Consider the following 14,803-nt stretch of genomic DNA (forward strand, 5'->3'; position numbering starts at 1 on the left):
TTTAAATGTTTTATTTGAGTGTACAAAGGCAGAGTCCACTACATTGTTGTGGATTACAGGGAGCTAAAGAAGAGAAAATGCTTCTTGCGTAACCTGAAAACAGAACATGAAAACAACATGAACAACAGTTTAAACAACTAACCATAATGAAATTCCCACGTGGCTTTCCACAGTCCTATGTAATCAATTCATGTTGTGCTGGATCTTGGATTAGCAGTCTGATTTCATGAGGCCATCTGCTTCTGGATTAAAAAGAGTCCTGAAATCCTAACTCAGTCCACTGCTAATAATCTGAGAATCGCTTAAGTGATGTCAGCTCTGATGCCTGCACTCATGAGTCTGTTCTTTTAAGTGTGGACAGTCTGAATGAAGTACCTGGTACGGTCATGAGGCTCTGTGACTGTCCTTTTCCACTGATGACACAAACTGCAGCCTGTAGCTTAGAACAGAGCCTTCAGGCAAGCATCAGAGTCAAGCAAAAGCTATCTGTTGACAGCAGAGACTTTATATAACAGCTGCGGTTAATTTATTACCATAACCAAGAATATCACAACAGAGGACAGTAACCTTCTCTATCGAGGTACAGTTTAAACTGTTTCAAAAGAGTCTGGATCTGTGTTTGCCCTGAGGGTAAATATATTCTGGGTGGTAAAGGCATTAACAAATTGCCAGTGATTTCCCATAAAACACACCACTTCTAAAATATTTAATAACTCATTAATAACACTTTGTTTACATAAGTTTAACCTGGGAAAGGCTGAGTGTCTCTTCTGATCTGACAATTCTTCCCGTGCAAATCTTGCAATAGGAACATATCAAACAAACCTAATTACTTCTAGCAAAAGAACAAATCTCTATAATTTTCCAAGGCTTCTCTGGGAAATCATTTTACATTATAGGGGTAAAAGATATCCTGAAATTTCCCTTTCATTTTTTCCTGTCTGATTTGGGAACACAAGACCTAAACAGTTAGGCCGGGTGCAGTGGCCCACGCCTGTAATCCTCTAGCTCTCTGGGAGGCCAAGGCAGGAGGATTGCTTGAGGTCAGGAGTTCGAGACCAGCCTGAACAAGAGCAAAACCCCGTCTCTACTAAAAATAGAAAAATTAGGCAGGTGTGGTGGCGCACGCCTATAGTCCCAGCTATTTGGGAGGCTGATGCAAGAGGATTGCCTGAGCCCAGGAGTTTGAGGTTGCTGTGAGGTAGGCTGACACCACGGCACTCTAGCCTGGGCAATAGAGCGAGACGTTGTCTCAGAAAAAAAAAATCTAAAGAGTTGTCAGAGGAGATTTGGACACTTGGCTAATATATGGTCATAGATGCCTGAGAAACAATCCTTGGTTGCCCACTTACTTAAGTATTATAATAAGAAAGCATTTAAAAATAAACAGACCCAAGAGTATTGAAGACATATGTCTACACAAAAACTTGCACACAACTGTTCATAGCATTACTCACAACAGGCAAAAAGTGGAAACATTCTAAATACTCATCAACTGATAAAAGGATGAACAAAACATGGCATATGCATGCAAAGGAATATTAATCAGCCTCAAATGGAATGAAATACTGATGGATACCTGCTACGATGTGGATGAACCCCAAAGACATTACACTAAGTAAAAGTCGTCAGACATAAAAGGCCACATACTGTATGATTCCATTTATGCAAAATGTCCAGAATAGGCAAATCCGCAGAGACAGGAAATTAGGGGTTGCCAGGGGCTGGGGCTGCAGGGAGGGCAATGGGGGGATGACTGCTAATGAGTATGGGATTGTCATTTTGAAAATGTTCTGGAATTAGATAGAATTAAACAGTGGTGATATTTGCACAGCCCAGCAATGCACTAAAAAGCCACTGACCTGCACGCTTCCAAAAGGCAACATCTCAATTATTTTTTTTTAAAGTCTATGAAGACGTGAATGGTAAAATAAACAAAGAGGCATGCATATAGCTTGTTCATAAGTGAGGAATTTTTGTTCTTTGTATTTTAAAATGATCTATTCTAGGCAATTACAACTTCAACATAAAACACCATAAAATATTCTGATAGGACACAGAATCTTTGCAATCCAGAATAACCCTTTGTATTACAGGCAATGGTGTTAATCAACAACCAAGGGGGCGAGTCCATCAAACCTGAGCAGATTTTGCTAAACTTTAGCACCTCTCGCAGTTTCTTTTCAGACTCGGGTATTATAAAGCAGCACAAATAAAACTCACTTTCCGAGTTTTGTCTTTATAGTACCTTTTCATACTTTAGAACAAACTGACACTTAACTAGGACAGGGATTCTGCAAAGTCAAAACTATTGTCATAATAACACTCAAGTGTTATTTCTATGCACATGCAATGTGTTCATCATTGCTATTTTTAAACAAATGTTCGATTTCTTAAGTGTTTCCTCTCAACTTCTAATGCAGGGAATATCGACAGTTCTAACCCACATAAACAAAAGCTCTTTGGGTAGTGTCAATAAGTTTTAAGACCATAGAGAGGAAGGTCAGGTCTTAAAACATAGTGATGAATGGGAAAGGGAAGAGAATGAGAAATGGTAGGATGATACCACGCATGTGAATTAGAAGTGCCCACACACACGACAGCAACAGGGCTTTGTTCGAACATTAAAAATGGTGCCCACTGACACACCAGAACTGGCTGCCTGTGGTGGCAAAGGAAGGCCCAGGAGTGAGAAATCTGACTCAAAGGAGAATAAAACAACAAGAGAAGGATTCACAGAGACCATCGATAACAACCCGCCATGTACTGTGGAGTGTGCTTAATCTGCCCTCGGCACCAGAGGCGCCAACACTGACCCTGTCCCAGAGAAGAACACCCCTGGGCTTCCTCACGCCGCTGCAGTTGCCCAGCTGACACCCTACAGAGACCCACCTGCTCCTGGGACCCCAGTATCACTGCCTTCCTGAAGATGCCTTGTCCTGGAGGATTTTCTCCGGCAAATCCACGCAAGGGTGACGGGGACAGTCAGCCACGGAGGGAGAGGCATCCCAGGACAGGGGAGGCAGGTGGCGAGCACACCACACTGATCATTCACAGCCCACCTACCCTGACAAAAGGACCGGTCCGGTGGCAGGGCCACAGCGGGGATGCTGGCCGGGTGGGCAGCACCACCAGTGAGGAACGCAGAAACAGGCAGGGAAGGACAGAGTGGCTGGTGGGACCAACGCGCCCTCATCCTGTTAAGGGCACATCATCCAGGCTTATGAGCTGCAAAGCCAGGGTGCCCTCGGCGAGTGGGAGCAAAAAAAAAAAAAACCCCACAGTGTGGTCACGGGGCTCAGTGCCACATCCCCAGCGGCTCATGCTCCGTTACCTTAAACCAGCAGCAGAAATACAAGTCAGGGGCTCCCAGCGACCCTCCGGCTTCTGCTTAACCAACGCCCCTGACCAGAAACATGCTGCTTGTCAAAGAAACACACCCCACGGTCACTCGGCTCAGCCATGAAGTTGCTCACTGCTTGGCAACTTTTTATCTGTCAGGTAACACTAATGTAACTGTATCATGCTCCACTCACACGGGGGGTCCCTGAAGAACAAGAGCAGCCTGATGCCCGCCTGTGGGGACCCCTGTCTGGCCAGACAGCGATTCATCACAGCAAAGCTCTTGCCTGCTGGAATCCCGTGCAGAATGCCTGGTTCCCCCGTCCCACCCATCCTGTTCGGGAAGCTTCCCTCTCTGCCTCCCCTTCTGTGTCTTCCCGAGCACCTGGGTCCCTGTGCCACACCCTTATCCCACGGGATGGCTCCCACAGCCCTCAGGGCCTCAGCCTCTGCCTGTGGACACGCTTCTGCTCTGTGACTGCCCCTCCAGGACCAGGTCAGTGATGTGTAGGGCCCGGCGCTAAAAGAGGATGCGTGGTCACCTTCCTCAAAAAGTCCTTAAGAATTTCAAGATGGCCACAAGCAGAGCATTAATCCAAGCACAGGGCTGTATGTGGCCACACCGGTCGCAGGCCCCTCCCGAGTGTGGCAAGAGGCAGGCGTCATCCACAGCCGGCCCCGGGCAGAACAGGACCGGCGCCGTCTGTGCCGCCCAGCCTGGGACCCATGGGCATGTCGTGAGCAGGAGCCAGACTGTCATCACTGACTGCTCCCAAAGGGACCCACAGTCTCACCAACTCCCCTTGAAAGGGCTTGCTAAAACTACCAGAGCAGAAATTGCAAACTGAACTTTAAGGTTAAGGAAGAGCGAGCTTTCTGGATATTAATTTAAAAACCAAATTAAAGTTTGCAAGAGTCCTTCCTGAGCATGCAAAACTACACTCTAAAGCGCAAAAGCCCCCGGCTTCCCCGCAGCATGAAGCCTGGGAGGGTCAGGGAGCCCCAGCAGGTTCCTCCGAAACTGAACGGTGGGACAGCCGGGCCTTGCCGCAGGCGGGACACATGGCAGGGAGATGCCAAAGGGGTGAGAGCTGCCCCCAGAGACGCAGTGCGGAGGGGAGCCCCGTCCCCCGTCTCACCAGAGGGCCCCTGTGAGTCCTGAAGGGAGGGGCTGCGATGGCCTCTGCCTTTCAGGTGTGACTTTTCTCAGCTTCTGGCTTCATGACAATCGCTGAAGTCAGGAGATCCCCACCCCTCCGAAGACACAACCTTTCATCAAAGACTAAGCAGCTCAAACCTCAGCCGGGTTCCTTGTTAAGAAGCTGAAAAGCCACAGACAAAAGTCTAAAGAAATGGCGCCACAAAGCAGGAAGGCCCCATGTTCTGGAGCGTCAATGCCACTAGGGTGTCCCTCACCCAGTGAGAGACGGGGCTTGGAGGGTAAATGTCCCCCTGCCCCCGGCCCGCCCTCTGCAACATCCAACGTGCCACAAGTCACAAAGCGGTTGAATCCCAGGGTGAGAAAATACAAAGTCGGTCGAGCCGGAGCGTGATGATCCCAGGACAAAATGTCGTCTGCCATGGTGTGAAAGAGACTATCTTCTTCCCTTTCAAAGGCGGGCAGGAGGTGTCACTGCGCCAGAGCGGGGACAGCAAGGACAAGGCATAGCCCGTGCTCCACCCAACACTCAGAGGAGCCTGACGCACGCCGTCCGGAGGCCACGAGCAGTCAGGGCTCTGCAACACCAGCAAAGTGAGCAAGAAAGAGAGTGGTTTGGAAGAGAGGAGGCGTCAACTGGGCGAGTGTCGAAAGCGTAAGTACAGCCGGGGAGGAGGCCAAGCGTCCCCTGTGTGTACCCTGCATTTGGTCACAACTCCTCAGAACCACGCCAATGGCCCCCATGAAGGCCGTCGGCAACGAGTCCTGCCGGGGGACAGACAGCTGATTAGGAAGCAGAAAGAGCAGGAGCTGCTTGAGAAGCAGAAATGGCAAGCAGGAAACCCAAGGCCTGGGTTAAGAAATTAGAAAAACAAGGCAGCCCTGGTAAAATCCCGAGCGGCGTCCTCAGCAAGAACGCCCGTGAGCCATCCTGCATGCCACAGGATGTTAAAAGAGCTCTTGCCACGGAGAAGGAGGGTGCTACCACCTTGAGACATGTTTCAGGACAAGCACACCAAGAAAGAGAGAGACTCCTCAGCAAAACCGTGTCCCTCCAAACAGCTCTGAGAAGTAGCCGTCACCAGAGACTTCCTGCAAGACACCCTCAATCGCCAGAGTTCTGGCCCGACCCCCAGACCAGGCCAAGTCTCCCTCCCACCAGCGACCAGCCACCCTGTGGGGTCTTCCTCTTCCCGCCGGGGCAGCCCGGTCTAGACTGGGAGCCTCAACGCCAGTTCCTAGGGGTCATCTGAGCCTGCGGGGCAGTGCGTGCCTCCTCTCTGGCACAGCTGAGGTCCCACCAGGAAACCTTTCTCTTCTAGGAGCTGGCTGTCACAGGCCATCTGTCGTTTCCATGATTTCCACGATCACAACAAGACAAAGATGCCCCCCCCACACTGGGGAGACCACCGCCCCCGCCGGGAAGATATCCCCGGCCTCCACTTCTTCCACTTATTGCTCCCCCTTAAACCTTTGTTTGAGAAAACACGATCTGTGCTTTCCTTAAGTAAGAACTTGCTTTTGCCCAAGAGGGTATATGCAGACAACAATCTGAGGTTTGGGATTGCTTTTAAAAAACTGTTTTTACCACTCTAAAGACCACCCCAACAATGAGGCAAATGCACCGTCCTCCTCATCCCCCTTGGGAAGCTCAGCCTCGCCTGGGGACTGCATCTGCTGAGGGAGCCCCTACACCTTGGCCCAGAGCTCATCTGAGATCTCTCCTGACCTCGTGTCTGTGCTTTGCTGCCCTTCACTTCCTCAAGTAAGTGCAGAAGAGCTGCAAAGGATTAAGGAGGAACCAACTCAGTTCACAGATGAAGCATCATCCATGGCCAGGCCAACCAACAGCTTCCCAGCCCCTAGCATCCCTCCCTGGCTCTTCTGAGTGAGAATCGTGTGATCGGGGCGCCCCCCTGTGGACAATGCCCTGTCATTGGCTATGTCTGCGGTCTGTATGCACAGGAAATGAGAGGACGCCACACACTCCACTTCTTGGAGGTGCCATTTGCAATTAACTCCTAATCCAATGCCCTGGCCCTGTGGCTACGACGCTCATATGGGAAACTGGAATCTCCAATATGGTGATGACCTACAACATTGATTTGGTTTAGATCATGCTGCTCTCAACATCCTAAGACCATTATTTAGGGAGTCCTGTGAAAACAGTCACTTCCACTCTGCAGAGAGCCTCCTCAATGCCTCACAAACAGCCAGCCGCGTTTCTGTGGTGCACACACCTCACCCAGCTCAAGCCACCTCGGCATAAGTTACCTTGGTTGCGGCACAACCGTGGTATTGCAAGGTGCTAGCTGGGATCCTAAGCACCAAGTTCACCATCTGCACAAATGATGGCCCAGGTCCACGGGATCACAGAGGGGGCTCCAGTGACCATGCTCAGTACTATGGAGCCCGACGCCCATGAGCCCACTCCATGCTGACCCTTGCACTTGGGGTCACTGACTCCATGCAAAAGCTAGTATCTGCTTCCCTGCACTAAGGCCTGGAGGCGTTCCCTGCTGCACCAGCCGTGTTTCCAAAGCTCGCCTCTATTGTCCTGTGCCATGCATCAGAGACAATCTCAACCATGAGGACCTATCGTGCTGGTAAACCCCTAAGGGGAGGACTGCCCCAAAGCCAGCTCCTTGAGACACTCAGAAAAAAGCTTCCAATGTCTGGAACAACAGCCTTCACTCCAGAGCAGTGGCACATCCTCAAGAGGTTTGGAATTACCAGGGAGATTTTAGAGCAGGAGTACAGGAAGTCAAACAAGAGAAAGAGAACCCTATCCATCTATGGAGGATGATTAAACATAACCACCAAAAAAAAAAGTGTCAAATAGCCTCCCCACAGCCAGGGTGCCCCAGGAGCAGATCCACCCCTCCCCCCTGATCTTTGAGACCACCTCCTAAATATTGGGGACCTCAAGTGCTTCCACCTCTGTTTCCTGCTGGGTCTTCTCCTTAAGACCCTTCTCTGGTCTTTCCCCCGAATGAGGAACTACCAATTCTGAGGCTTGCGGTTGAACAAAAATGTATTCCCCACAAAAGAAGTTCACCTCAAGATCTTGTTCCCCAGAGAATCCATGGTTTAGTTTCAAGCGTAGCTCCTACTCTTTTAACTAATTGTAAAAGACAGAAAGAACCAAGTTCCAGTTGATCTGGCTGACCTGCCAGGTCCAAGAACCAGAACTTTTTGTCAAATGGGGCTGGAGTCGGGAATATCTGTAGTCCATCGACTTTGAAAAAGCCCTTTCCCCGGATTGCCACGGGGTCCTCCAGACACTGCACAGAAGTAGGCAGAGATCACCAGGGTTCAGAAGGGAAATCTTGCTAAACTTCAACACAGTGAGTAAGAACCACTCGTTGAGGGCTGAGTCCCCAGGGAACATGGCAAAGCAATAGTTCTCAACGAGGAGCAAGCTTGTCCCCACTCTCTTCCCCAGGGACATTGCGCAATGTCTGGAGACATTTTTCATGTCAAAACTGGGGTGGGGATGGGGTGGAGGGTGTTACTGGCATTTAGCAGACAGAGCGAGAGAAACTGCTAATCATCATACAATGCACAGGACAGCCCCCCAAAACAAGGAATTATTCGGCCCCAAATGTCAATAGTGCCGAGGCTGAGAAACTCTGGCCCACAACAAAGGCGCCTAAAATCCCCTCGGCATCCAACCTGGAAACACGATGCCTCTGAGCGTCTTAGTTCAGAGGAGCAAAACATTTCTACACGCACAGATACAAAGCTTTGTGGTTTGGGGACAGTTCATCAATCCCTGCCGCCCATTCATGAACACCCCTCCATCCCAGACACCCAAAGATACTGAGATCAGATACTCTTTTTAGGGCGAATTCCAATATTTTTTTCCTCTTTATAAGTAAAAGAACTCTGCTCAAAGAACCTTTTGCATATATGACGACCTCCCTGAAACCCTGCAGCCACCAGATCGGGTCAGGACTATTGACGACCACCGTGGGACAGAGGGGAAGACAGAGATAACCTTTCTGAGGTGACACAACCCCCAGCACCTCAGGTTCCGGGACCCCTGTGGAATCGTGCAGTGGGATCCCAGCTGACCCGAGACCGGCCCTCAGACTGTACATCTGGCTCAGCCTTTGCACGGAGAAGTCACTGAAGGTACCTGGCCAGCCCTCACCAGTGACAGTCACTCTCCTGGAGGATGCACGGACGTGGACGACACCAGGTACGGAGCAGAGGCAGCTCCCTCCTCGGGCCCAGGCACTTGCAGGGAAGCCGACCACAACCTGAATCTCTCCCAGGTGCAGCTCGGGCAGGCTCGTCAGCCTCGGGCCCGCGGTCAGCACCGGTGAGTGTGAGCAGCGCACGTGGAGCAGCAAGTCAGTGCCAGGAGCCATCACCTGTGCACATACCGTCACCAAACCTGGCCCCCTTCTGTGCTCCTCGGGGAGGCCAGCAGTCTGCCCATATCTGGAAATGAATGGAACGAGAGTAAAGGTGAATCCCTGAGGCTGCCTTATTTTTCCTCCATTAAACCTCTTCCCAGTCCCCTCAGGTTCTCTCTGCTTTTGTTTCATAGCAAGAGGCTGCCTGGGGGCCAGGCGGGGCTGGCGGTCCTGCAGGAATCCACCTTGCTGTCTCCTCCGGCTGGACACTGTGGCCTGGCACTGACCCCGGGCTCTGGAATTTGAGCCCCACAGGCTCTTCCTCTGTCTTCACAGCCTGATGCTGGCTCTTTTGGTCTGATCACTGTTGAAACCCCCAAACACAATGACACCTGTGCAGCTGTTGGAGGCCTGTGACAGTCAGGAACCTGCGTCAACCAAACTGTGTTCACAGGCAACTCGGTCTTCCAGTTTGCAAATACACACATTCAAGTCTAAAATTGCTGTTTCAGGAAACAACAGCCAACCAGATTTAGCAGATGTCGTCCATTGGTCACAGGTGCACCAGACCAATTTTCGTAATGAGTAAAGCTAAGCTTCCCACCACCTTGCTATTCCTTTTGGGCCCCTCCCTCCCCAGGACAAACCCTGTCTGAGTCTGACATGCCTCCCTTCTCTGGATATTTCTTACTGTCACAGGGCAGTAGTGTCACCAGAACCAACACATCGCACTGTCGGGTGCGTCTTGACAACTAACAGAAAAGGCATCGTATTATCCACATCTGGGCCCTGTTCGGGCTCATCCCTTGGGAGGGCCCCAGCGCCTCTCCTTGGCCGGATGTCTCACCCCCATGGCTGTGCAAAGGTGGCTTTGGAAAGGGGACGGGAAAGGGACAGCTCAGGACGGGGCCCTGCAGCAGAAGGGTGATTCCCCTGATGCTGACCCCTAAGGGCAACCCCAGAACAGGCTGGGAGGGATGAAACCCGCCCTTTGATGAGGCAGAAACAGGCAAAGGAAGGGGAAGTGAATGTGTCAAGATCACACAGTCAGTCTTGGCCGCTTTGCATCTCTGCACAGGCAGCCTCCTCAGAACCTTCTCATTCCTCCTGCTGCAGAGAGCAGGCTGTGTGGACGGGCGTCTCCTCGACCCTGAACCTGGCACAGAGGAGCTGCAGCCAGCCATGCCCTGGAGCTCTGAGCTGCTGGTCCAGAGGGCAGGACTGCAGGGCCCCACGTGGGCTCCCTGGGTGGAGCCCGAGTGCCCCCTGCCGGCTGACTGCTGAACAAGCCAAACCTTAGGTCTTCGCCTGAGATTTCTTGTGGTTCCCGCCCAGGAGAGCCGAGGGCTGGATCCGGGGGACCCCCCCCTTCTGGGAAGTTCCTCCTTCTGTTCTGTACAACCTCTGGGGAATTCCTAGGATCCCTGCTGATGGAAAAATCATGCCCACCATGAACAAGACATTTCTTCCCTCCTACGGCATCCCGGAACGTACCCACTCAGCATCAGCTGTTGGTGGCTTTCCACGCCCCAGCCACTGGGACTGGGGCACTTTGGGGCCCATATGTGACCAGACACGGTTCCAGCTCCCTTGGAGTTTCTCGAGTGAGGCAGATGATCAAAGGAACACGAGGCAAAGATTTGACGGAGTACAGTGGGCTGGGGGAGTAGGAAGGGGGACCAAACGCCAGGGAGAGCCATCAGAGGGGAGATGGTGGCGGAGATGGTGTCTGGGCCGAGCTTTGCAGAAGAAACAGAGCTAGACGTGGAAGAGAGGGGAAAGGCATTTCTGAAGGGGAACAGGCACAGCCGGCGCCCTCACTTTTCCCCCTGTCCCAGCTGCTTCCTCTTCCTCCCTTTCCTCCCTCCCTCCTGACTCACCACTGTCACAGCCGCTCTGCACCCCAAGAATCCACCCAGCTCTCCCGTGTCTGGTGGGGTTCGCTACAACACTCCCAGCCTCATACCTTGACCCTCCCAATGAACACTTGGTTTCCTGAATCCTGCACAAGCCTGTCCGCAGTCCCGACACTTGAGAATTCAACACTTGGAAAGTATTTATTTACGTACTTGCTGCAGGAGATTCTGAAAAACCTAGACCACCCTCTCCCCTAAGAAAGAGAGCCTAGCCCAGGGGAAAAGGACAGGTGCAAAGGAGTCGTGCCTGCAGGGGTTTCTCTGCCGGTTCAAAGTTCATGCTGAGCCTGCTGGCAGAGGCAGGGAAGGGGGAGGGGGAGGGGGGCTAAGAGCCACAGTGTCGCGTGGAAGGCTCAGGACCGTCTGTGGCACAGTGCGCGGCAGCTTTGATCAGGATGGCAGGGTTGGTCCCGAGCAACATTTCCCAGTGGGCAGTTGGGAGCCACTCAAGGTTGGGAGTGGGGAAGAGACATTATAAAAAGTGTGTTTGGCCAGGCGTGTGGCTCACACCTGTGATCCTAGCACTCTGGGAGGCTGAGGTGGGAGGATCACTTGAGGCCAGGAGTTCGAGACCAGCCTGAGCAAGAGTGAGACCCCGTCTCTACTAAAAATAGAAAAATTAGCCAGTTGTGGTGGCCTGTGCCTGTAGTCCCAGCTACTCAGGAGGCTGAGGCAAGAGGATCACTTGAGCCCAGGAGTTTGAAGCTGCAGTGAGCTACGATGACACCACTGCACTCTAGCTGGGGTGACAGTGAGACCCTGTCTTTAAAAAAAAAAAAAAAAGAATGTGCTTATAGAGACTCCAGAGCAAAGGTTGTCTCTGTCCCCTGCAGTGACCAATCAGCAGGGCAGCCCTGTCACTGCAGCTCCTACAGGGGAGGACCCACCCTGGGGACCGGCTGCCTCCCCTGGCCTCGGGACTTGTCTCCAGTTCTGGCAGAATCCTTCCTCCCAGACAAGCAAGAAGGAAGTGCCCAGCCAACCACAGGTGCCAGGGAGCCTCACCTGGGGTGGGTCCCAAGCACAGACTCAGCGTTCCAAGCAAGGGGACAGGGATGGAGCACAAGCTGGGTCCCCGGAGCCTGGGTCTTCACCCTGAACCTGCCACTTGCCTGCTAAGGACCTTTCAGAAAACCCCTTTCTTCTCAGTCTCCAAGGGCCTTCTGACAGCCAGCCCAGCCCATCAAAATCAGCAAGAGCCTTTTGCTTTCCTGTGGCGGGCACTCTGGGCTTTGGTGTGAGACGTCACTGGAAACGGAAACAGACACGTCAAGCCCTGGACTATGGGGCCTCCGAGTGCCGCCGGGCTCTGGCCGGCGCGGATGCTGGGAGCCAGGCCCCAGCCCCTGGCCGCTGTCCCCACCGTCCCTCCAGCCCCGGCTGTCCTGGATCTCCCCTGTACCCAGCCACCTGGAGTTTCCCCTACTCATGCGGGCTACCCCCAGGACCTGGAACTGACGCCTTTAGTTTAAGAGTTATCTTCAACATCAGGGCAGAGACCGAGCCTACCCATGGCGGAGGCGTCCTGGGGTCACAGGGAAGTCCGTGCAACGTGCGCAGCAGCACTATTTTCTTGCTCGTTACGCTGTTCCCATCTGTGTTGGAGAAAAGGCTGGAGTTGGAGACCTGACTGTGAATGAGCAGTGTGGCCACGAGGGGGCAGCAGAGGCAAAGGCGTTGCTCAAGTTCACGGCCACGAGGGGGCAGCAGAGGGAAAGGTTTTTGCCCAAGTTCTCCGGAGCTTTAAACACTACTGATAAGGTTCCCACCCACACGAATCCGGATGTTTTATTCTTTTTTTTCCTTTTTTTTTTATTTCAGCATATTATGAGGGTGTAAAAGTTTAGGTTACGTATATTACCCTTTCCCCCCTCCCCCGAGTCAGAGCTTCAAGCGTGTCCATCCCCTAGACGGTGCGCATCGCACTCATTATGTTGTATGTATACACCCATCCCCTCCCCCCACATCTGCTCGACACCCGATTAATGTTACCCCTAAATGTGCTCTTAGGGTGCGACCCTAACACCAGGCAAATGGAGAAGGAAGCGGAAGAGCGAGGGCCAGACCTTCACCAGCTCACGGCGAGGCTCGCGGACCGGCAGCATCAGAGTTACCCACGAGCTTGCTAGAAACGCAGGATCTCAGGGTCCAGCCCAAACCCACGGAAGCAGAATCTGCCATTTAACAGGTTCCCTAGCGGGATTCATGTGCACATTGAAGTTTGAGAAACTTCTGGTCCTAGTTACCCAAAAGGCTCTTGGGAGTCTCCGGTCCAATGCCATATCCATAGTTCGAGTCCAGAGGGAAGAGTTCATTTGCTCAAGGTCATTGGCCACGTATTGGGCAAGATGGCACAGACTTCCTGGACACTCTGACTTCAAATCCGGGCTCTTTCTCCCGCGGCACCCTGCTTCTGCAACCAGAGGGGGGCCTGGGCACAAGATGGCAATATGTGGTGGCAGGAGCTTAGTGGGGTCCTGGAACTTCCCCAGACCTGTTAGCAGGGGCCTGCGGGGATTCTCAGGGATGGCTCAGATACTGTCCCTGGCTAGAGGGGCTTCTTTCCTCAGATCTAACTCAGGACAGAGACAGGTGGTATCAGCCAAGCACAACTTTCACCTTGAGTCATGGTGAAGAATCATCTCTAAGAAAACAGAGAATGAAGAGAAAGACCGGTATGCCTATGTCACCTGGGAAGATTTCCTGCAGTCTGGGCTGTGTGGGAGAGGGCCTGCATTTCAGACCAAAAGACTAAGATCCATGAAGGATATTGATAGGCAGGAAAGGTCCACAAGCCCAGAGGACAGGTAAGGGCTGGGCAGCAGTGGCAGATAAAGCCAGAATGGGACAGGGGCTTGGAGCACTGACCAGACCCTGAAAGCAGGCAGAGCACTTTTAGCCAGGTAAAGTCAATCCAGACCTTGGGCTGGAGGCCACAGGGAGCCACAGAAGGTGTTTGAGCTGGGGAGGAGTCTGGGCCTTGGAAAGACCTTCTGATGTTGATCCTGTTGTGTACTGGAGATGGCACAAGGAGGAAGAGGCTACAGGAACCCTCACCTGGGAGCTCCCTGAGGACGTGCCTTAAGGCTCGTTCATCTCAAGGTCACCAGCGTTTGCCAGAGCCTTGGCCCTTGGAAGGTGCCCTGCAAATGACCATCCCTAAGGGACACCAGCCTTTAACCCAAAGGCCATTTAATACTTAAGGTCCATATCAGAACAGGAAATGTAAGTCATACTCCGGTGACCTTGAGCTTGTTACATCGCAGGTGGGGATGACAATAGAAGTTCCCTCATAAGGTTACAGTGAGACCTGTCTGTAACAATCTATGTGACGTACCTGGCATCTAGCTGGTGCTTGATGTCGTGACGCCTCCATTCTACTTCTTCTGCCTGCTGTTCCCAAGGCGTCTGTGACTGTGCATGGCCTTTGTATTTTCAGTGGCCCCCAGAGTGGCTCCTCCAATCTCTTCTTGCCCCTAATTAACGGCAGCATTAGTTGAGTGCTTCACACATATTACTTTACATATGTGAGTCCATTCAGTCCTACAATAATGCTATTCAATGAGTTTGATTGGCTCCGGGATGTAAAGGTGAGAAAATTCAAGGACAGAGCTGGCACAGGAGGGTCACAGGGATTTGAGTCAGCTCGTTGGCCAAGAGCCTCTGCTAACCACTCCCCTCCAGGGCTCTGCCCTGGCCACTCCACAACCCTCGCTCCACACTCTCTCCCTCCCTAACTCCTCCTCCCACAGTGACGGGGCCAAATGTCAAGTCTCGTTCTGAGCCTTTGTGACCTATTGAGGGAGGCTTCTCCTTTGACCAACAGACCCACATGTCCCGAGGCCAGAGACATAGAGCCATGTGGACATCTGTGTTCCCCTGAAACCCAACCAGCCCCAACTTCCAGCCCCCAACTCTAGTCAGGCAGCTTGACCCCAGTCCCTAGATTAGTGACTAGCGCAGCACGGTCGTTCTCTCCAAAAGTCCCAGAAGTCTAGGTCGCTGTGGCTCTGCTGGTCTCC

At 52.3% G+C, this 14,803-nt stretch overlaps 1 protein-coding gene across 3 annotated transcripts; it reads right to left on the bottom strand.

The window, feature by feature from the left end:
• On the bottom strand, positions 1-12,896 carry LOC123625462. Of its 3 annotated transcripts, none has more exons than XM_045534004.1 (3): positions 10,360-10,643; positions 8,658-8,950; positions 1-93 (listed from the first exon to the last, which is right to left on the bottom strand). In XM_045534004.1, the coding sequence occupies exons 1-3, from the start codon at positions 10,563-10,565 to the stop codon at positions 11-13; spliced, it is 582 nt and encodes a 193-aa protein (XP_045389960.1). In that variant the 5' UTR covers positions 10,566-10,643; the 3' UTR covers positions 1-10. The 3 variants fall into 3 exon arrangements, 2 of the variants coding, with proteins under 2 accessions (XP_045389960.1, XP_045389959.1); XR_006730508.1 differs by lacking the exons at positions 1-93; positions 10,360-10,643 and adding exons at positions 12,291-12,376; positions 12,848-12,896 and having other exon boundaries at positions 8,348-8,950; XM_045534003.1 differs by lacking the exon at positions 1-93 and having other exon boundaries at positions 7,339-8,950.
• Between the last annotated feature and the right edge of the window lie 1,907 nt (positions 12,897-14,803).

The sequence above is a fragment of the Lemur catta genome, chromosome 20 (assembly GCF_020740605.2).
Source record: "Lemur catta isolate mLemCat1 chromosome 20, mLemCat1.pri, whole genome shotgun sequence".
Classification (NCBI taxonomy): Eukaryota; Metazoa; Chordata; class Mammalia; order Primates; family Lemuridae; genus Lemur; species Lemur catta.